The sequence below is a fragment of the Aedes albopictus genome, chromosome 3 (assembly GCF_035046485.1).
Source record: "Aedes albopictus strain Foshan chromosome 3, AalbF5, whole genome shotgun sequence".
NCBI classification, from domain to species: Eukaryota; Metazoa; Arthropoda; class Insecta; order Diptera; family Culicidae; genus Aedes; species Aedes albopictus.
The window spans coordinates 120,803,082-120,827,424 of record NC_085138.1 but is presented as its reverse complement, the minus strand read 5'-3'; the positions used below and the strand labels follow the sequence as shown (position 1 = coordinate 120,827,424).

The 24,343-nt window shown below is 37.8% G+C and overlaps 1 protein-coding gene across 1 annotated transcript; it reads right to left on the bottom strand.

Moving 5' to 3' along the window:
- Positions 1–1,408: 1,408 nt before the first annotated feature.
- On the bottom strand, positions 1,409–23,053 carry LOC109411028 (uncharacterized). Its single transcript, XM_062856019.1, has 2 exons — positions 22,923–23,053; positions 1,409–2,991 (listed from the first exon to the last, which is right to left on the bottom strand). The coding sequence occupies exon 2, from the start codon at positions 2,989–2,991 to the stop codon at positions 1,528–1,530; it is 1,464 nt and encodes a 487-aa protein (XP_062712003.1). The 5' UTR covers positions 22,923–23,053; the 3' UTR covers positions 1,409–1,527.
- Between the last annotated feature and the right edge of the window lie 1,290 nt (positions 23,054–24,343).

Genomic DNA, 24,343 nt, shown 5'->3' with positions numbered 1-24,343 from the left:
GCGTATTCGCACAATGCGTGACCGTATGCTTGCAATGCGTTGACCACATGCGGAGAGGACACAATTCCTGACAATCTTGTCCAGAGGATGTGTAGGGATGAGTTTGGCTGGAACGCCGTTTCATCGGCTATCACCGATATCGTCTGAGAGCTACAGAGGAGGTGGCACGTGGACTCGGAGAATGGCTAGTTCAGATGCAGTACAAGAGGTGGTCTAGGGGTTCGGAGTCGGCTTCGTAGGTCATACCGGTGTCCTACGGTCGAGATCGATCCTTACAGCGATTAAGTGGCCGCGGAGAGGAAGTCCCGGTAGCTATGCTGTCGTGGCATCGGTCTACTGGGCTGGATCCGAGCCTGCGGTTAGATAGGGGTCCCCGGTAGGGGCCGGGGCAGGTCTGCAACCCTGCTGTCTGCAACCTTCTGGTGCATCTGATAGGACCTGAAGGGTGGTGATACCCTTCCTTACGGGCAGGTCAGATCAGATTGAACGTGGGCATCAGTTCTTGATGTCTGCTAAGTAGTTGGGCACGGGCGGGGTTGAGGGCAAAGTTAGTGGTGAAGACCACTCGGGAAACTGGCTGAGCACCAGCATGCTACCGTGAAGGACTCTTCAAAGCGAGTCATCGATGTTCGTTGCTGCAGGCTATGCAGCTAACCTTGAGGATGCGATGTACACTAGCCCCTCTTTGAAGCAATACCTTCTTGGTGGTTCCGGAGAGACGAAGAGTTTGGCGACCATAGGAATGTGTTTAGTGGGTCGAGGAGAGAGTAGACCTGGCTGTTACTATTGTAGTAGAAGACGGCCTCAGCCCCACACTGGCCACACTACCCTATCCTTGTTATAAGGGTGTCTGTTTGCAGTCTTATAGAGCAGCGAGAACGATACTCTCTCTATATTCAACGGTTTCGGTAATATATTTTACCCTTTTGAAGGATTAGAAGCTCAGTTCTCTTGTACGTGTATAGTAATGCGCTTCATTAGATAGTCTAAGCGTCTAAGTGTATATTTTTCGAGATGACGCCCGTTACGGTGCATATGTTAGCGAGAACAGCCACAAACTGTTTAGGTCATAAGCGTAGGTGATAAAACAGTGCGATTATAGCATAGAACGTGAGCCAAAAAGATAGATTTTTATAGCAAAAAAGACTCCTATGATACAGTAGCTCGCAAAAATTTCGCGACACATGCACCGTAAGGCACCATCTTGAAATATATGCACTTAGACGCACTGGAACACTTACATTCCAACCTGAAAACAACAGACTCCCAAATATTTTGAAGTTTTTAGAAAACTTAGAGACAATTACAAAATCTCGGGTGGACGACTCGTTAAGATCATCACACAAAACAAAATAGCCATTACAACTTACTCACATGAAGGTCTTTCTAGTTTAAATGAAACACTTCCTTTAATCCACAGGCAGTTAACGCGAGATTTATTACTGTCTTTCACTGATATTCCTTAAGAGGTAGACAATTATGTTTCTTAAACTAGTTTTATTACAATTTCAGCAAACATGCACAACTCTACTGACTAAAGTCATAGTAATAACTGTCGTCGTCTTCATCCACGAACGAGACTTGTGAGTTTTGAACGATAACTCCTTCTCCGGACGATGGATCATTATCTTCAACTTCTTCTACCATTTGTTGCCGTTGCATAGTTTGTCTTACTTTGTACGGTTTTCGCTCTTCTCGCGGTTGTTTGTAGTAAGGGTGATTGGAGGGAGCCGCCGCATACTGGTTGTCAACCGTGCTAGTACAATTTTGTACCGAAATCGTGTTGTCGTCGGAGACCACGGTACACTTGTGTACCGGCACACCCCAATCGCTTTCGGTATCGTTTGCCATTTCCAAATCTTGATCCAAATAAGCCATATTGGTTTCATCCATTCTTGGATCGTAAGGTGATGGACCACCCCAGGCGGGGTCAACCATTTCATGGCCATAGCAACCATAGCCACAATCTCCGTAGCCCATAGGACATGACCCGGTGAGGTAACACGGTGGTTCGTGGTAGTAGTACGGTCTCAGTACTGGTCCTCGACGATATAATTGACCTTGATCGAAAGCATCGTCATAACATCCTCGGCACTGGCTCGGTAGTTGACCATGAAGAGCTTCAAATCCATAGCCGTAATGGTCGTAGCACCCATCACAGACAACTTGCATATTAGCTGGCTTCCCACAAACAACAAACGGCCACTGCTCAATGTACACGCACTTTGGTTTCTCCGGCTGAGGTACGTAGGCTATCTTCTGTTTACAATTTCCTTGGCTATCACAACGCTTTCTCCGTTGGACGTGTACTATATCCGAGGTACACTGAGAACCACAAGTTTTGAATTTCTTATGTTTGCATCTGTAGCCTTGCGTAGACATATGGCACGACTTCGGCTGAACAGCTGTACAGCATTTCGGCTCATCGGCTCGGTCCGAACCATTGTCACCTTCTGTGATGTTGGCGTAAATGTGAATGTTGTTCACGTTAGTAGTGTTCACATTCGTAGGCACATTAACTACATTGGTGTTGTTTACCACATTGGTAAGGCGAATCACAGTCGTCACATTGGTAGGCACTCGGTACTCGTAGTCGTCGTCATCTGTTTGCACTATCACTTTCCGGTCTAAAGACTTAAGCATCGGCTTGGAGCTCGCAGCAAGATTAGATTCGATCGGCTTCACGGTCACAACAGATTCCAAAGCAGGAATTATCTCAATCGAAGGTTCAACCACATCGGACGGTATATCGTTGGATAAGCCGTCCTGCTCCGTTTCTTCTTCAATCGATATGGCTTTGGAATACAGCTGGGGACATAGGGCCTGGCGTTTGACTCGTAGAGCTTTGACTTCCTCCACGCACTCGCGATACGTCTCGTACTGTGTGTCATTGCAGACGCGCAGCTCCTCAAGATTCTCACATGGGTTCGGTGCTGCGAGCACACCGGCCAAGAGCAGGGTGAAGACTATCAGCATACCAGGTTCCTTCATCTGAAAGTTGAATGAATAGATTAATAAAAAATAGAAATATTAGTTTCACACTCGAGGTTTTTTATTATTCTTTTGATTTTAATATCAAGAGTATAATGCCATAAGATACTCCGGCGATTAAGCAGTACAAAACATATCGATATGGTTCCAATAACATATCGATATGGTTCCAATAAAATTTCGGGGCAAATCAAACTTTCCTGATAATTTCTTATTAGATTTCTCAAGAAACTATGAGGAATTTCAGATATAAAAATTGTGAACGTTGCACATTTGCTCGAAGGTATTCTGAAGACATTCCAAGAAATTTTGGTGAAAAATTGTATAAAATCTGATAGTATTCCTGGGAATTTTGGCAATAATTTCCAAGAAAATTTCACGAATCCGTTGGAATAAAATTTAACTTTATTTCTGAAAAGCTTTAACAAGACTATAGTAAGAATAAGGTCCTAAAATTATTGACAAAATTCCGTTTTACTGAATAATACGATCAAGCATGGTTTTCTGATCGTAACAGTAAAATGGTAAACATGTCTTGTTTGGCATTTGAGGTCAACCTTGAAGTGATGGAATTCGGCATTTTGCACACTGGGGATTTAAAAATGTTCTTGTTTGGTGTACACGGTATCAAAAATTTGTTCAAATCATGAGTTTTGATCCAGAGGCAGGACACAAAATCCAAAACCTAAAAAATATTTATTTTCAACCTCAATCAATAAAAACAACGAAAAATGAGTTAATATGACCATGATTTGTGTTCTAAACCAATAATCTAGGTAGCGTTTTCGGACCCTATTGTGGTAATTATTTAATCTTTCGGATACTTGTGGGCAAAACAGAAATGAAGATAATACTACAATGCTTTATCATTTCCAATAAATGATAAAGATTCTAGTATTATCTTCATTTCTGTTTGGACTCCACCAGGAGTATCTTTTGTAATTCCTCCAGGAAATGCATGTGTGATTCTAGACATAGACTTTCTTTCGTTATTTCTCCTGGAGTCTGAGTTGCTCGGGAAAACTTCGTGAATAACTTTGAGAATTTCCTCAGTTCAGCGGGAAGTCCTCCTGTACTTCCTCGAAAATTAGTCTAGAAGCTCTTCGGCAGGAGTTCCCCGAGAATTGTTTCAGGTTTCCAGGCAATTTTTCTTGGAGTTCCCAGTGAATTTCTCCAAGATTTCCTGGGAATTTGTCTAGGTGTTCCACGAGAATTTTTCCCACGAGCTCACAAAAATTTCTACAGGATCCTCACGAAATTTTCTCTATCAAGTTTCTGTAATAATGCATGATTCTTTCCATGATTTCCCTGGGATTGCACTGCAGGGTTTTCACGAAAATTCCTAAAGAAGTTTCCTTGTATTTTTCCAAGAGTTCTAAAAAAATCTTCTAGGAGTTGCTCAGGAAATCCTCCAGAAGATCCTCGGGAAGTCCTCCAGGAGCTATTACTAATGGGATTCCTCGGGAATCCGGTTGTATGACATTTGCCAGAAAGTCACTTGCCAGAATGCCACTTGCCAGAATCCGTTTGCCAGAATGGACCGTTTCCCAGAAAACCATTTGCCAGAATGCACCATTCGCCAGAAGACCATTCCCCAGAAAGGACATTCCCCAGAAAAAATTGTATTTATCAGAATAAATGTTAATTTTATGTTTGGCTAGATTCTAGGCCAGAGTAATAGCATTGACATTGGCCCAACAAAATTCTTTTTGAACAGTATATGATGTTCGTTGATTCCAGGAATAGTTATAGCAATGACTGAAAATTTGAATCATATTCTAGTTAACAATCAGTAGCGACCTCACCTTATTGCGTATTAGCAAAAGTGTCATTTTTTTCATTTTTTTTTATCTCTATGTAAAAGCTACAAAAGTAAACAAAACATCTGAGTTTAGATTGTTCAATGAAGATTTGTTTAACATACTGTTGAGATTGAACTGTTAAAAAACTAATCACGACATTTTCCTTCTTTTAAGCGGGGGCTGTTCTTGAAAGGAGTGCTAAGTATAAGGACCAGTAGTTATCTTTGAGTTACTAATATTTTGGTGTCGCGGTACGTGATCGCCCAGCAGTAAAGAAGGTAAAAGTTGCTGCGGTGATCGAAATTGTCTGAGGATGGCTGAAGTAAAACAGTAAGCCGAAACGTCACAACGTTAAACCAATAGTTTTCATTGGCTCACCGAGAAACATCAATAAAACAAATAAATACTAATTTCTTTCTGCCTAATGACCCAGCATAGATATAACTATATCAAAGTTGATATGACAGAGGAACTTAGTTACATCATTTCCATGACAAATTTTACCTTCCTTTGAAATTTAGGCTGTTCTTCATATTTAATTCAATCTGAAACTTTTCCTTTTTCAATTAAAAGATGTTCTCTTTATAACAGTGCCTATATATCAATTGGCATAATGAATCGTAAAAATTTAACCAAAGATTTTAATTTCTATAAAGTTAAAACCCAGGCATTTGGGTCTCCAGTTAGCCTGGTGGTCAAGGCTATGGATCGCCAATCATGAGACGGCGGGTTCGATTCCCGTTCCAGTCAGTGAAATTTTCTCGACTCTCTGGATATACACTACCCGTCATAAGTACGGAGTCACAAAAAGTATTGCAACAATGTTGCATCACCCTGACTCACTTCGATATCTCTAAAACCAGAACACCTACAAAAATGCCGTCTTCAGAAAAGTTGTTGCTTTTGGTCTTCTGAATAACTTTCCTGAAGACAGCATCTTTGTAAGTCCTCAGGTTTTGGAGATATCGAGTTGAGTCAGGGTGATGCAATATTGTTGCAATACATTTTGTGAGTCCGTACTTATGACGGGTAGTGTAGTGTATCATTGTACTTGCCTATACATGCCTATACTTATATACAAATTCATGCAATGACAGGCAATGAAAGCCCTTCAATTAATAACTGTGGAAGTGCACAAGGAACACTAAATTGAAGCGAGGCAGGCCACTGTCCCAGAGGGGACGTAGAGCCATAGAAAAGAAGAAGAAGAAGAAGTTAGGGCCGTTCTTTCGAAACTGACAGAAAAATAGGTATTTTCCTCCATCTTTTCGTAGAATACCAGAAGGATCACATAATGAGAAAACAATTTTATTTATTTTATTTTACTTCCCTTATATTTTATGATATTATTCCAAAACATAACACATTCAACGGAAACAATTCATACAAATTCTGTTTCTGATAGAACAATAGCCGAGAAATAAGAGAAAATATTTAATTCTGGGGAATGGTCCATTCTGGCAAATGGTCCATTCTGGCGAATGGCTTTCTGGGGAATGGTCTATTCTGGCAAATGGTTTTCTGGCAATTGTCATACAATCCGGGAATCCCGGCAATTTTATAAAAATTATTTTAAGTTTTGAAATATCTATTGAAAATAATAATATGTCTTCACAAAAATAATGTCTTCACAGAAGTTCAATTGTTTCCAAAGTGAAGACATGTCTTCACATCTGCCATCCCTGTGTAGGAATTAAGTGAATGTCAGGAGCTACTGAAATGGATGTTGAAAGATGGAGAAGGAAGTTTGTGAACATTGTAGCGAGACAGATAGACAAAAAACAAACCTACTCGTGAACAAAATGGGCACCTCTGTATACGCGAGTAAACGAAGGATGCATATTAGGCTGCACCCAAAAAAATCTTTGTTCAAAAAGTCAAGTGTGCTCGACATTAAACTGAAAGATATACAGTGTATCAAACAATTGTCCGTACAGCAATTTTTTGGTCAAAATAATTTTTCATTCAATTGATCATAACTTTTTTATACATCAATCAAATACGCTAAAATTTTGATCAATCATGTATTATATATCAATGCTCCATTGGTAAAATTTTGAGCGATATCGAATAAGTTTTCTGACAGTTATAGAACTTTAGTAAAACTTATAAAATTTTTGAACACATTTTTTAAACATTATATCTCAATATGTACTCGATGAAACTTTTTCAATTTTTTCTGTGATACAGCTTATACCTAAGGCTTTCATATGCAGCTTCGTTTGAGGTTTTATATTCACTACAAAAAATATGAAAAATTTGTATATGTTCAGAGTGTCATTAGGAAACTTATCATATTTTGATCAATAAAAGTGCCAAGTGTTTTCAACGTTTTTAAATTCTCTTAATGTAATATTTTTATACAGGACCTACTAAACTACATATGAAGAGTAGGTCCTATGTATTTTTCGTTCAGTTAATGCACTTTTATTTGTGAAAAACGTTTGGCAGATTCCATGTGCAAAATATGGTAAAATTTTAAAAATCATCAACTACATAAGCACATTTTTCATATTTTTTGTAGTGAATATAAAACCTCGAAAGTAGTTGCATATGAAAGCCTTAGGTATCAACTGTAACACAAAAAAAAGATGAAAAAGTTTCATCGAGTACATAGGCTGAGATATAATGTTTTAAAAATGTGTTAAAAAATCTTAGGGTAGGTAATCAAAATTTGAACCTAAATGCGGCTTTCTGAAGCAGTGCAAATTTTAAGTGATTTTTTCTCCCACATGGAAATAATTTACTACGGCAAAATCGTATGTACATGAAAGCCACGGGTATAAGCTTTCTGTTAAATGGTAAAAAGTTTGTATTTGCACCGAATTTCATTGAAATATTTGATTTTTCATCAACAATGATTTTAATCTTAATTTGAACCATCGTAATCATAATTTGAACCAATTTTAATCTTAATTTGAACTACTGGCGGCAGCAGCTCGAGCAACTCACAAAATAGCCAATTCCATGCTGAACAATTAAAAATCACATGAATCTGCTAATTCTCATACCTATTTTTCATTAGGCAGTGGAATCTCAACTCAGAATGTTCGAAATTCTTTAGGAATTTGGAAACTAAATTTGGATTTTTTCATCCCCCAAGAGTAAACAAAGCAACCACTAGCGCAATCTACAGGCCAACACTAGAAGCTCACCCCCGTTTACTAGTTCAAATTTAGATTACAAATGGTTCAATTTAAGATAACATTCTCCAAGTAAGAATCACTTAAATTTGATAATTTTATGACAAATAATGCGGAATATTATTCGGTTGGTCGATTCTACGATAAATAGGCTTTCATTTGACGTGTTCACATATTGCGTGTGATACAATGCATGAGCTGTACGAATGCACCGAAAATGTGCTTTCTCTTGGGGGAAATGGGTGAAATCACAGTGATTTTTCAATTACCTGTTTTCCATGACAAAAACGCTTTTTTCAATGCTTTTAAAGTCCATTTTATCAGGTTATATTACGGAAAGCTGTTTAACATCTTTTTCTGGACAATATTTGCCTGAAAAGTACGTCGTTTTAATGAATTTTGAAATGGTTCAAATTGAGATTACAATTTAACTAGTTCAAAGTTTGATTTCTTACCCTATAAGTTTTTCTAAAAGTTCTACAACTTTCAGAAAACTTATTCGATCCCGCTCAAAATTTTACCAATGGAGTTTTAATATATGCTTCATGGTTGGTAAAAATTTCAGCGTTTTTGATTAACGTATAAAAAAGTTATGAACATTTGAATGAAAAATTATTTTGGCCAAAAAAATGTTGTACGGACAATTGTTTGATACACTATACATGTTTGATGCATTTGTACATTTCAATTTACTTAAAACACTTTTTTTTTTGTTTTTAACAATTAAATTTTATATAATAGAACTATTCATATGCATCACTTCCCTAAACAAATTAAATATCTTGTCAAGAAGCTGAGATGTTACGCTTTTAATGATTGGACATTATTTTAAATGTTTGCATAGCTTTATACATTGGCCTTAGCTGCACTTAAAGTACGAATATTGAAAAGGTTTAGGATTTGAATATAAGCTTTACTTTTTGAAAGTTTAGGCTTTAACAAATATTATTCATTTTTTTTTTAATCTAGGATGATTGGCAGTAGATTCACGAAGAGCTTTCATGTGAATAACTTCAACAATGACGGGTTTCGTGGTTGGTAACTGGTAGCAACGGATTTAGTTCTAATATTGAAAACAGGACATGTACTTACGGGGTACCACTCTTTTAGCGGGTCAGGTAAAACGCTGAACTCTTTTCTCCATGTTATAAAGTTATAAAAAAAAAATATTCGTTATTCCCTAATGTCCCTAATTGTAAAACTGTTTCTTCTAGTTCACCCTTGAAAAAGACCCAATGAATTAGACCGAAACGTCGGACAATACCAATTTAATCATTTAGATTCCCTAGACTGAGAAAGCCATACCATTTCCAGTTTTTATGAATATTGTTTCTGAATCGTTCAATTTTGGAAAGTTTCAAGAAAATGAGAGCAATGCAGTCCTGTTTCAAACAAGTCTATAGACGAATGTAAGGTGAACGTAGATCAACAATTGGTCGCAGTGAGAATGTACCCAACAGGCCAACAGGAAAAAAAACTTAAGGTAAGATCTTCAATATATCTTCAAATAATTGCAAGAAAATCTACCAAGCGCGATACAGACATGAAAAAATAAAATAAAAATCCTTAAAGGTCTCCCCAACACTAAAATTCTTTCAAGGTTTTCATATTGCATTGTATCTTCAAGAGCTTTACTAAGAATTACAAAAGAAGGCTAATATTTTCGATCAATATCTACAAGAATCTTGGACAACAGAAATCCACTGAATATTCACTCTTAACCGTTATGTGCCCGACAAACTTTTTGCTTTTTTCTACACCGTGCTTTTTAAATGGGCGCTGGGTACCCGGGTACCCTGTCGGCCACATAAGGGTTAACCAGGCTCGGATTTCTCCACACATTACCATTTTTATCCAACTTTGAATTTATTTTTTTTCCTTACAAGTGCACCGCGAAGCCATTTATTTCAAGAAAGTGCATCGCGAGACAAAGGGTCTGAAAACCACTGGTATAGAGCATTTCCAGCTCAAAACACGAAAAATAATGTCATATTCGACTCGATATTTTTTTAATTCGATTTAGATTTTGTTCATGCGCTGGATTTCGGAAATCATCCAATTTTGCATCGACACATAGCCATTTTTCCTCACCTAACTTTTGAAAAGGGCGTATGAAAAATACCTAATTTTGTTTTTCAAAAAATTCTAACTTGAAAACTTGGATTGTTGGATTTAAATGATGTATTCGAAGATATTTGAGTATATTTAGAGGACTTTTAGAAAACTTAAAAAAAAACTAACTGTTAAGTAAAACCACTTTTACTCTTCTGTAGATGCTGACTTCTAGCCTCAAAATTTGCCATGTAGCCTAGGATGGCCAAATGCATCTAAAAATAGAAAAAAATCCCACCCCTAAGTTCACATATACAACACTCCTGTTAATTGGGGATTTATTATACCTTGGGGTCTGGTTTGATTCAAAAGACACTTGGGGTACCCAAACTAAATATTTGGTGCAAAAATGTCAGCAAAGGATCAATTTTCTACGCTCAATAACCGGAACACGGTGGGGTGCTCACCCGGAAGACTTCATAAAATTTTACAAAACGACTATTCTCTCTGTTCTCGAGTATGGCTCTTTCTGTTTCCACTCAGCCGCAAACTGCCACCTAATAAAATTGGAACGAATTCAATAGCGTTGTCTGCGCATTGCGCTCGGCTGCATGCACTCAACGCATAATGTGAGTCTAGAGGTCCTGGCAGGTGTGAAACCTGTTCAGAACCGCTTCTGGGAACTCTCGCTAAGGTTACTTATTAAATGTGGAGTGAGCAACACACTTGTAATTGAAAACTTCGAAGACATGCTCAGACTGAACACTCAGTCAAAATTCATGAGAATCTATCTGTTCTACATGTCATCTGACATAAGCCTCCCAGGTTATAATCCTCCTCGTGCACACTTCAACAATGACAGTTCCTCTGTTGAATACGATCTGTCCATGAAACAAGCTATTCATGGAATACCAGATCAACTTCGATGTATACCTATTCCTCGCATTTTTAACGAAAAGTACCAAAATGTCAATTCCTGTAAGTGGAGTGGGCCTGGTGTGGTGGTTAGAACACAAGACTATCACGCCGAGGACCTGGGATCCAATCCCACTCCCGACATACTCACAAAATGTGGGTTCTTCCTTTGGAAGGGAAGTAAAGCGTGGGTCCCGAGATGAGCTAGCCTAGGGTTAAAAATCTCGTTAATACAGACAAAAAAAAATTCCTGTAAGATATTCTTCACTGATGGGTCTCGAATTAATGGATCCACTGACTTCGGTGTCTTCAACGAAAATTCTACCGCCTTCCGGAAACTTCAAGAACCTTGTTCTGTTTATGTTGCTGAGCTGGCAGCAATCGACTTCGCTTTGGGGATGATTTCCAGCATGCCCGCAGACCATTTCTTCATCTTCTCGGATAGCCTTAGTTCGATTGAGGCACTCCGGTCGATGAAACCTGTAAAGCATGCATCTTACTTTCTTACAAAAATAAGAGAGCAGATGTATGCACTGGTCGAAAGATCATACTAGATTACCTTTGTATGGGTCCCCTCACATTGCTCAATTTATGGCAATGAGAAGGCGGATTCTCTCGCAAAGGTGGGCGCACAGAAAGGCGAGATCTATGATAGAAGAATTTCACACGATGAATTTTTCCATTTAGTTCGTCAGAGTTCTCTTCAAAGTTGGCAACATGATTGGCGAGATGGCCAACTGGGACGGTGGTTACATTCTATTATTCCTAATGTTTCTTTGTGAGCGTGGCATTACGGTTACGATGTAGGTCGAGACTTCATACGTGTGATGTCAAGACTTATGTCCAACCATTACTCACTAGGCGAGCATTTGCATAGAATAAATCTTGCGCTCGACAATCTTTGCACTGAGTGCGGTTCCGGTTATGATGACATCGACCACGTAGTTTGGCATTGCCCGGATAATGACGCCTCCAGAGCGCTACTATTGGATACCCTTGAGGCCCGAGGTAGACAACCCTTTGTTCCAGTAAGAGATGTGTTGGGAACCCGCGATCTAATCTATATGCGGTCCATTTATGAGTTTCTTCGAATGTGTTGCATAAAGGTTTAATCTCCCTGTGTTTTTTCGCTTCAGTTTTTTTTTCTCTGTGTTTTGACCTTTTATGTTTTGTTCCTGGCCATCCGGCAGATGAGAATCCGTGACAAGCCCATGCCAACACCAGAGGCGACGCCAAAAGATAAGATACCTCCCGGATGTGCTACACCAAACCCTGAAACCTCATCCTGACCATGCCTTTCCTCAAAAATTATGTGATCCGCTAACCTCGAGCAGCCACGAGTACCCTGGCCTCCTCCCAGTACTAACCTTGATATAAGAAAGCAATATCATTGTATGTTATTGAATACATAAAATGAATCTCGGCTCCGTAAAGCGTTGAACGCGATTGAGCCATAAATAAAAGAGCTAGATAAAAAAAATGGGGATATAAATTTAGAAAAAAATATGGATTTTATAATGTTTATAACAAAGAGCACCCTTTTCAGAGCCGCTAAGATTGTTTTCATGTTCTTTAAGAGCCAGTTCGCGAGAGCCGCAACCCCTTTTTGAATCGATGTGCTCCGATTGAGCTGAAATTTTCAGGGTATGGTTTTCCATATAAAAGATGATATCTGACCGATTTTCAGATTTTTCCGTTAGGGGGAAGTGGGGTAAAATAGCCCTCAAAGATTTCATGTCTAAAAATAGGTAAAATCACTAAAATCGCAATAACTTCCGCAAAAGTTAACGGACTCAGCTGAAATTTTGCATGGACACTCTACTCCTATGGCACTTCCATTTGAGCCAAGCGTTGGATATTCTTTAATATTTTATTTGAAGAATAAGGTAATTTTCATAATTTTTTTGACGATTTTCAAGGCACCTGTTTTCGTACCAACAGATGAAAACTAGGATGAAAAACTGAGTACTACGTTTTGAAGGATTACCCAAGAGCTGTCATTTGATTTGTGACCCAGATGCGCCAACTTAAAAACTTTCGAAAAAAAAATTTTTTTTTCTCGGGGTATGCGTTTTACCCCATATTTTTAGCTGTCTAAAGAAGTGTTGTCGCAAATTATGACAACGTTATTTATCTTTCAAGGGTTTTCCTTCAATATTAATGCAACAGACAAATGATGACTAAGAAATGCAATTATTAGATTTTTTTTTCATTTGGGGAAAGTAGGGTAAAACGGACTAACTCAACCTCCTTTCGAAATAACGTTGCTACGATGTTCTCTGATCGGACTCGAATTTTCAGAGTTCTTTATTCTACTCAAGAATAGATGCTTTATCATACATTTTTTTTTCTTGAGTAGATAACGGGGTAAAACAATTCTCAGAAAAAAAATGTTGAACATAATCAAAATTTCAAAATTTACAAATGCTTTGGTAAAACTTGGAGAAATTTCATGAAATTAGAAGAAATTTCTTAATTTTTATTGCTTATCCAAAGGAGCAAGTCTGACAACATTTTGACGTCGAGAAATGTCACAGATTAGCACATGGTGTGTGATTCACCGGATTCTTTCTCGATTTTTCTCTCTTTTTTTCTCGTGAAAGTTGCTGCAGTACACAATGGTCCACGAAAAAAATTTACGAGGATAGATGCATTTAGCGCCTTCAAATGATTGTTTGGACAAATATGGTCTTATACAAAGTTGTTCCCAAAAATAAGGCCCTCTTTTCAATGTACATAAAAATTAGGGTGGTCCATATTTTCAAAGAAATTGGGAACCAAACTTTTTTATCTGCTAGAATAACTGTATACATTCTTCGAGAAAGTTGTATATCTATCAATTTTGAGCAAGTTTCTTGAAGACACATTTTATGTAGCTTTGAAATTGACCAATCTAGAGATGTTTTTCTGAACAAGTTTAGGGTGGTTCAAGAAAAACCGGTTTTCTGGCGTTAACTGTTTCAGTTTCGATTTTTCATCAAAGTCACCCAAGAAACACTTGTAGAGCATAGTTTTTTGAAAAGGTGTTATGACGGGTTGGGGCAATCATAAAAATTATCTTTTGTCCGCATTCAAAAGAAGAAACGTTGTTACAAAACATATCAAAAAATTAGAGGGCTGTTTTTTTTGTAACTCAAGTGAAAAATACTTGAAAAGTGCCTATTTTTGCCTTTCTCGTACACTAAGTGTACTGGAAAGGCTATATGTTCACTCCAAAAATGACTTTTTGATAGAAGGCCCGGAGGGTCAAATCACATATACCAATCGACTCAGCTCGACGAATTGAGGTGATGTCTGTGTGTGTGTATGTGTGTGTGTATGTGTGTGCGTGTGTGTGTGTGTCTGTATGTGTGTGTACAAATAAACTCACATCACTTTTTGGCAGTAAACCTCATCCGATTTCAATGACCGACGGTTCATTCGACGCGGAATCTGGTCCCATTGTTTCCTATTGAAAATGGTTCGGATCGGTTCAGCCGTTCCGGAGATATGGCCATTTAGGTGTTCCGGAACGGTACCCCAGGATGGGACCAGATATGAAAATGCATCAAACCTATGCATGCGACACATCAAACCACGGCATTTTTGATAACCTGATGAGCGGTAAGCAGGAAAATAGTCTTAGGCCATATCTGAACCGGTAGTGTTCCCGAACCGGTTCTGGGCGTCCCGCTGGAAGTGGCCAAATATACAATTGTACCAAACCCATGCAAGCGACACATCAAACCACGGCATTTTAGATGACCTAATGGACAATGAGCAGGAAAATAATCTCAGACCATATCTGAACCTGTAGTGTTCCGGAACCGGTTCTAGGCGTTCCACTGGAAGTGGTCAAAAATACAATTGAACCAAACCCATGCATGCGGCACATCAAACCACGGCATTTTCGATGACCTGATGGACAATGAAGAGGAAAACCATCTCAGACCATATCTAAACCGGTAGTGTTCCGGAACCGGTTCTAGTCGTCCCGCTGGAAGTGGCCAAATATACAATTGAACCAAACCCATGCATGCGGCACATCAAACCACGGCATTTTCGATGACCTGATGGATAATGAGCAGGAAAATCATCTCAGGTCATATCTGAACCGATAGTGTTCCGGAACCGGTTCTGGGCGTCCCGCTGGAAGTGGCCAAATATACAAGTGAACCAAACCTATGCATGCGACACATCAAACCACGGCATTTTTGATAACCTGATGAGCGGTAAGCAGGAAAATAGTCTCAGGCCATATCTGAACCGGTAGTGTTCCCGAACCGGTTCTGGGCGTCCCGCTGGAAGTGGCCAAATATACAATTGTACCAAACCCATGCAAGCGACACATCAAACCACGGTATTTTCGATGACCTGATGGACAATGAGCAGGAAAACCATCTCAGACCATATCTGAACCAGTAGTGTTCCGGAACCCGTACCGGGGTTCCCCCCGAAGTGGTTAAATCTGAAAGAGAAACAAACCCATACATGCGTCACATTAAATAGCGGCTTTTTAGATTACCTAATGAACGGCCAGCAAGTGTTTCGGAATCGGTTTTGAGTGGCCGGAAGAAACCAAATGTAAAAGTAAACCAAATCCAGGCATATGACACATCAAATCGTGGCTTTTGGGATAACCTAATGAACAGTTGGCTAGAAAATAGCCTTACGTCACACTAAAGACAACTGGTAGTGTTCCGGAATTGGTTCCGAGAGTCCCGTCGAAATGGTCAAACCCTGCATATGACACCTTCAATTTGCAGCGTTTTTGGTTAACCGATGAGCAGATAACAAGACAATAATGTTAGACCATATTTGGTTCAGCCGGTAGTTACCCGAAATCAGATCCGGGTAGTAAAATGTAAAATTTAACCCATCAAATCACCCATGATGCGGTACATCAAATCACGACCAGTCTTGTAAACATTCGACACTTTTTACTACCTTCATTTCGTTGCCGCAGTCGGGTGTCAGTCGGCTTTTTTTACATTCGTGCGCAATCATTACCTCTAACCTACACACAACATGAGCAGTAGAACGAAGATCAATAAACATAAGAAAGAGTCAAATCAATGTCATCTGACATGATGACATGTGTCTAATTCTAGCTTTATGCATAGATTTTCAGCCAATTCCGATTATGAATGTTAATATTAGTTTATTATTGCATGTTGCATTGAATACGACACACAGATGGGCAACATAGCTCTTATCTCCCGAAGCCGCTATCGTGGTGAAGTGCATTCGTTTGACATTTTTGTTTCGAACAGTAGTTTGATTGCTTGTGTTGCGAATGTCGGAGACAAAGGAGGCCGAATATCGACGAAAAGGTTCAAATGACTGTGATCTCTAACAAAACTGATCACGACTTATCGACAACCTGATGGAAAAATAGGGTCAGACCACATTAGATTCCCGGTAGTGTTGCGGGTTCAGCTGTGGCTTCGAAAGTGGTTAGAAGTGAAAGTGAAGCAAACCCATTCATGCGATATATCAAATCGCGGTGATTAGGTAAAGGTAAATAAATAGCAATAAAATATTCTCAGACCATAATTGGGACAACCGGTAGGGTCATGGTCCATGACTCATGGAATCAGATCCGGCTATCCCACCGGAAATTACCAAATATAAAAATGAACCAAACCCATACATACGACACATCAGATCGCAGATTTTTTGAAGATCTAATGAACGGTTAGCAAGAAAATAGCCTTAGATCATATTAGAGACTACCCAAGTAACACAACTTGTTACAATAATGTATATAATACATGCTCCAAACAAATGTCCATGTTTTGTTCCGCATTTGGAAAACGTATTTTCGTACGCTTATATCACCGAAAAAGCGCAAAAAATGGCGGCTTATAAAACATCATTGATGTTACTAAAGATGTTTTTCAATACATACTTATAACATAACATTAAGTATTGAGTATGTTCTCTGCAAACATCGTAAATACTTACTTGTTCCTGCCAGGAGAATCATAATTTATCAAACGCACACTGTGCAAATAAATCTGACACCTATCATGTGCTACCAAGTAATGGCTCAAAAAATGTTCAAGCCTTACATTTCATTGGTAATTTATCACCTCGATGTTTGGTCACTATGCCTTAATTTCATGTGCCATTTAAAATTTATGGTAAAATGAACACATTTACTCCTCATGAATTCAATCGCCATCCATCGGATTGGAGACAAGATGGAAGGTTTTAATTATTTTTGTGCTTTGTGTGAGATTTTCGAACAAATTTACAGACGTGCAACATGGTGGCTTCTTGCCACAGTACCGTCTGTAAGTTTTGGAATACTATTTTCAAGAATGTTATATTCATGGTGTTCTTTAAGACAGTAGAATTTGTATTCGTTATCATTATGCAAATTATATTATTTGATTAAATGTTTCAACTATTATTATTATTATTATTATTTATTTATTAACGAGGTTTTAACAAATAGTCATTCGCCTCCAAATGTTTCAACTGTTTCAACTGTTTATTATTGGAGAAAACATCCGTAGATGAACAACATTTATACTTCAACAGGCTGTATATAAAAGTGGTATTGTAAAACTTTTTAAAACTTTTAAGGCACTGCAATTTGTCTGTCCTGATAGGGAAGAACTAAGGCTATTAAAAATACGTTTAAATTACAACTGGTGTACATCTCAATAACCTTTTTGTCGAATGCCACTTAAGTTGATTAAAATACATTGGAAAAACATCATAGTAACGTATTTTTAACATTAATTTTCAAATAGCACACAACGATGTGAAGTTTGATTCTGGATAACTTGTTTTGAACATAGATACAACAATAACAAAGTTGGAGTGTAATTCCATAGTTTGATATTAATAAATTGTTTTAGAATGTTTCGCGGCATAAAAAATAGTGTTAAAATTGTATTTGTAAGCAAGATTTAGCCACCACGTAAGTACCCACAGTGTTTATAAGGTGACGAGAGGCGTTAAAATGAAGTTGAATGGTGACTTGCATCTTTCGAGCCCTGGCAACTGTGGCCTGCACCAAGTTTTCGATACAGAATATTAACCTATATATTTACCCGTTTAGCATCCTCGTAGCAGGATCAACAAGTGCGAAGCTAAACATAAAAGTGTTGGATGCTATTGTAGTTAAATTGCCTCATATTATCAAATGCAAGCAAGTTCCATAAATAATGGTCAAGTGCTTGAGAAGAGATAGTGAACTAATGAACTTATAAATCAACGTATTTATAACGTGAAAATAACGTCTTCGTAACATGTTCGAGTTCAAAGGTTATAACTATGTGTTGCTGACGTTTTACATATCTTATTCAATTGAAGGAAGATGATGGTTTAGAAATCTTGTGTAATCAACGTTAAATTTACGTTTTTCTAGCTGGTAGTGAGGATGAATAGATTTTTCAGTAGCTTGTTATTGCCAAACATTGTTAAAACATGATTTCAACACAAGATGTGTACAGATACAGATATAGTACTGAATTACAACATCTTTTTCAAATTCCATTTTCAAAGATGTTTTCTGTGTTACTTGGGTAGCTGTTGTGTAGCAAAACCAACGTTTATGTGAAAAATTAAATCGTGGCTTTGTTTAATGGCCTGATAAACATTAGGTATGAACAACAGTGACGAATAGGTCTAAGTTCTCATATATGAGAACAAAATATAGACAAAACTAAAGCGATCTCATCAAATCGTGCCATTTCAGATTCCTAAGGTGTAAATTTATAGCAGAATGGGTCAACTTAAAAATAAGAATTTGATCGCGTCAACAGAAGATGGTGGCTGTTTTAAGGAATTTTGAGCTCTAAAACTATGTAAAATAAGTGTATTTGGTATGGGAAATATGTTCGGAGTCCACCAGGGTATCCAAGATAGCGGTCTAAAGTCCAAGATAATGGCCCAGTATTCAAGTTAGTGCCTATTTTATAGGATTTTTAATTCTTGCATTATGGGCATATTTTGTATGAAAATATGTCCAGAATTCAAAATTTGTAATCAGAAAACCCAAGCTGTGCGCTGTTTCACAAGGTCTGCAATATGACTATAGTTTGAATGGGGAAGAATGCCGGTCTTCGTCCAAAACTGGTAACCAGAAAATCATAAACGACATGCCAAAATTCAATACGGCGACTATTTTATGTAATTTTAGGTGCAGAGTCCAAAAATGAATACCAGAACATCTAAGATGGTGTCTCAATGTTCAAGATGGCGGTCAGTTTAGTTGGGGTAGATATCCGGAGTCATAAAATGATGACCGGAAAATCTAAAATGACGTTTTAAAATTTTGCGGTTCCATGACACTTGTTTGGTTTGAGTTTTGGATCGTTGTCTTATATTTTCTGAATATTGGATGTTATGCTAATATAAAATGTATCCATATTGAATAGATTTAGCAAGAAGTTTTCATTTTGTATTTATGTCAATGTCATCAACATGTCGCTCGAGTTTTGTTGAAAGGATATTTTAAAGCACGAGAAAGGCACCATCACCGCTAGGTGGATTAATTAGGGTTTTTCTAGATAATCATCAATAACTTTTGAACGGAATGACATAGCAACATTCTCAGCGAACAAAAATGCGCTTTTTTGGAAGCTGTAAAAGTGGTTCTTACGCGACTTAGATGAGAAGTTTTAAACAAAAAAGATAAAGCAATAAAACGATTTGTTCTAGCGTCACCCTTTATCTTTATCTTTTTTGTTTCAAATTTCACATCAAAAATGTCTACGAACTATTTTTAGAACTAAAAAATAACGCACATTTTCGTGCGCTGGGAATGTGGCTTCGTCATTCCGTTCAAAACATATTGATGATTTTCTAGAAAAAATAGGCACTTTTTAAGTATTTTTCACTCATCAATCGTTCATATCACCTTTTCAATGAAAAAATATGATTTTTTAGGAAAAACACCTGTAACTATTGAACCAAAAGAGATAAAGACCATATCAGCGCATGAAACGACGCGTCTTCAAATGCTGTACCAGTGTTTCTTGGGCGATTTTGATGAAAAATCGAAACTGAAACAGTTAACGCCAGAAAACCGGTTTTTCTTGAACCACCCTAAGCTTATTCAGAAAAACATCTATAGATCGATCAATTTCAAAGCTACATAAAATGTGTCTTCAAGAAACTTGCTCAAAATTGATAGATCTACAACTTTCTCGAAGAATGTATACAGTTATTCTAGCAGATAAAAAAGTTTGGTTCCCAATTTCTTTGAAAATATAGACCACCCTAATTTTTATGTACATTAAAAAGAGGGCCTGATTTTTGGGAACAACTTTGTATAAGACCATATTTGTCCAAATAATCATTTGAAGGCGCTAAATGCATCTTTCCTCGTGAATCTTTTTCGTGTGTACTGCAGCAACTTTCACGAGAAAAAAAAAGAGAGAAAATTGAACCGGAGATACATGTTGAAAGAAAAATCGAGAAAGAATCCGGTGAATCACACACCACGTGCTAATCTGTAACATTTCTCGACGTCAAAATTTTGTCAGACTTGCTCCTTTGGATAAGCAATAAAAATTAAGAAATTTCTTCTAACTTCATGAAATTTCTCCAAGTTTTACCAAAGCATTTGTAAATTTTGACATTTTAATTATTTTCAACATTTTTTTTCTGAGAATTGTTTTACCCCGTTATCTTCTCAAGAAAAAAAATAATATATGATAAAGCATCTATTCTTGAGTAGAATAAAGAACTCTGAAAATTCGAGTCCGATCAGAGAACATCGTAGCAACGTTATTTCGAAAGGAGGTTGAGTTAGTCCGTTTTACCCTACTTTCCCCAAATGAAAAAAAAATCTAATAATTGCATTTCTTAGTCATCATTTGTCTGTTGCATTAATATTGAAGGAAAACCCTTGAAAGAGAAATAACGTTGTCATAATTTGCGACAACACTTCTTTAGACAGCTAAAAATATGGGGTAAAACGCATACCCCGAGAAAAAAAATTTTTTTCGAAAGTTTTTAAGTTGGCGCATCTGGGTCACAAATCAAATGACAGCTCTTGGGTAATCCTTCAAAACGTAGTACTCAGTTTTTCATCCTAGTTCTGTTGGTTCGAAACAGGCGAAATCGGCCAGATATCATATTTTATATGGAAAACCATACCCTGAAAATTTCAGCTCAATCGGAGCACATCGATTCCACTTCCTTTGGAAAGGGGGTCGCGGTTCTCGCGAACTGGCTCTTAAACAAAGAGTTATAGAGAGTTGACTGTGCAAATCATGAATAAATGTCGATTTTTTGAAAAACAATGAGCCAAGGGCAAATTTTCCGTTTCTGTGGTGCAAAAGCGTGGTTATTATGATTCCTTGTCTAATTGAATGCTGTTTGAGTAATTTCTTGGGTGTTGTGTTTTCTACATTTCTTGTCTGTTGATCAACGCAGTATCCCAAAGTTTTGCTCAAAAAGCACCAAATTAGGCAAGGAATCGAAATACCCACGCTTATTGCATCAAAAATGTAGCTCAATAATACTAGTACTTCGCTGATTGCGTTCGTAGGATCGCATATCCGAACTATTGAAGTTTCCCGCATCAAAAATACCCCAACAATAGTGGCTTTCTATGTTTCAAGTATCTTTTTTATCAAAGACATGTTCGCACGTTGTTGAACGACGCTCGATAACTGATTTCCCGAAAACAAGATATGATATGGTTATTTGGAAGAGCCATCCAACGGTGAGATACAACATCGAATGTCTGAGTCTACATAAATATTATGAAGGTTATGTTCATATCACACGAAGAACTTTCCATCCGAAACGTTATAGTGGAACATCTGGCCATCAGGGTGTCAAAACGTTCTATCCTCACGGTAGAATGTGTCATGGGCAATATAACCAAATTGTGCAAGTAATGCATTATTTGTTTGGAAAAATTAATTCCCGGAGTCAGTAGGAAATTCATTGAAGTTTTTAACAAATTCCAATGCATATAGGAATTTGGTTTGAATTATACAGAATAAATGAATGAAAACATACGCCATAATGATGCTTTATTTATTTTTCTTTAAATTCTTCCAAAAAGTTTATGTACAAAATTCTAGGAACTCACCTCATAGGTTCTTCTTGCAATGCAAACATGCCGAAAAATCAGAAAATAAGCGACTTTTTATTAAAGTGTAACAGTTAGAAATGCTACAAAAGCCATACACGGATTAGTTGTTCTGACAGTGACTTTATCAAAACTTATAATAGCATTTCTCCAATAATTTTATCAGGGGTTCCAAAGATAACTTCAACAACTCAATGAGTCACTCGAGGATTCATTCGGGAGCTCCACAAGGTCAACGAATCGTAGAAATAAGCCATTTGATTGATCGTTTGCTACAGTCAACGAAAACTTTCTCAATCTAACATGTCACATTAGTGTCATATTGGACTACATCACCGATAAAAAAAAAACGCGACGGCTGCCAGATAAGTCAACACCCGAAATAAATATTTGCAAGCCCGGTGGTATTAAACATTCAGCTCAGTAAAATTGCTAACGATAAGAGTTCGTTGGGTCCGTTACTTTACGCGGTATGCAATTATATTTAGGGTAAGATATGACGCACCAATCATAATGCACAAGCACAGCAATAGATTAATCCACCTAGTTTCGATTTGGCGCACGATTTTGTTTTGAGTTTGTGGAATTTTTCAACTTGAATCGGAATATTTGAGGAATTTCATCCCATTGCAGAACAAAATGTAATCGGTAAAATCTCATATTTTTTTTAGTATTTTACGTACAATAAGGCCTGATTCTACATTTCGTAAAACGTTAACCAGAAATAACCAATCCAATGCATTTTATTATGTCCATCGTGGTTTATATAATTCACTGCATATAATCCGTTAAACAAGGCACAACTTTTATGTAAAAACGTTTTATTCAGCATCAATTCATGCTCTTGGAGATCGCCACACTTCCGGTCACATTACACATTTTTTTTCGGATGTAACAATCATACTTCCTGGTTCACCAATCGATAAGCTCGTTAGGCTTTGCTAACCTTACCTACATACACACTCACTATACCTTAAACTCCAGAAGGTGGTGGACAGTGGCTGTCGTGTCGGTTCGGCAGGGAATTTCCTACTGGTCTAACTCGGAACTCGGACAGCTCGTGCCGAAGTTTTTTTTTATTTTTTTTTTCGTAGTAGCCAAACTTTATCATTTGTTATCGCGATTAGAGAGTTTTTGGCTCTGTATGAGTTGCGTAGATAGAGCATACCAATCATCAGTTGGCGAACTTTGGGGCTGTTATCTTTCGAAAATTCTGCATCAAGCAATACCTGGATACGGGCCGATAAGCGTCCGACGCGTCGTTTTCTAATCGAGCAATGAATTCAACTTTCAAGAATTTCAATTAGACAGCACCACGCATCTAATCTACAGTGGGCCATTTTTGCTTGAATTCTTGGTACCAAAGCTCTACAAACGAAGGGCAATGGCAGCAAATTTACGAAAAAAAAGTTATCGCAGTTGCAAATCGATTGGACGATGAAGCTTTAAGTTGGAAAAGCGAATCTTGTTCAATTTATTGCAGGAGATATCATTGTATCGATTCCTGAAAATTATTGAAAACGATATGTACTACGTACATAGATAAACAAAATGATCGGGACAGGCAAAATTTTCAGTTTTTAAAAAATTGTCAACCCCCCCCCCCCAAAGCCAAAATGTGTAGAACAAATTTTCAGTATAAAGCGCCTTGCGACGAAAAAATTTTAGGCTTCGCCGCTATTTTCAAACTATGGCACCAGAAATCATACCATTTATGTAGCTTTGATGTGACATATATGAGAGAATCCAAAGATGGCCGTCACAATGGCTGCCTTGCAAATACCGAAAGCACGGATCTCGTCATCTTAACAACAAACAGAGCTGAAAAAGCAATGAGTAGCCTTGCTCACTCGTGATAAACATTGAGTAGCATTTCCGTTTTCGGGCGTTTTGTGGATGCTCTAAAAAATGCGAATCAAAAATGCACCTGGACGCTCTCCCATTTCACCTTAACAAAAAGCCGCTATCTTGAATTTTGAGCCGCAAATTTGGATTTAAGCCCGCCATCTTGAATATTCTGGCCTTTATGGACTTCACTCTTCTTCCCCATACCAGACATACCCATATTACATGGTTTTAGAGCCCATCTTGGATACCCTGATCACCATTTTTTGGAGTCCAGAATTCGACCCTATTTCAAATAAACCCATATGGCATGAATTTAGAGCTTAAAACGCCATTAAACAGCCGCCGTCTTGAATTTGGAGCCGCCATCTTGGATTTGAGACCGCCATCTTGCATATTCAGGTCGCCATTTTTAGACTCCAGACATCTTAATCATACCAAATATATCCTTATTGCATGGTCTAGGGCCTAAAACTCCGTTTTACAGCGGCCATCTTGAAATTGGAGCTGCCCTCTTGGATTTTAGACCACCATCTTGGATATTCTGG

Coding starts and splice junctions, on each gene's coding strand:
- LOC109411028 (XM_062856019.1), bottom strand. CDS start 2,991: ATGAAGGAACCTGGTATGCTGATAGTCTTCACCCTGCTCTTGGCCGGT.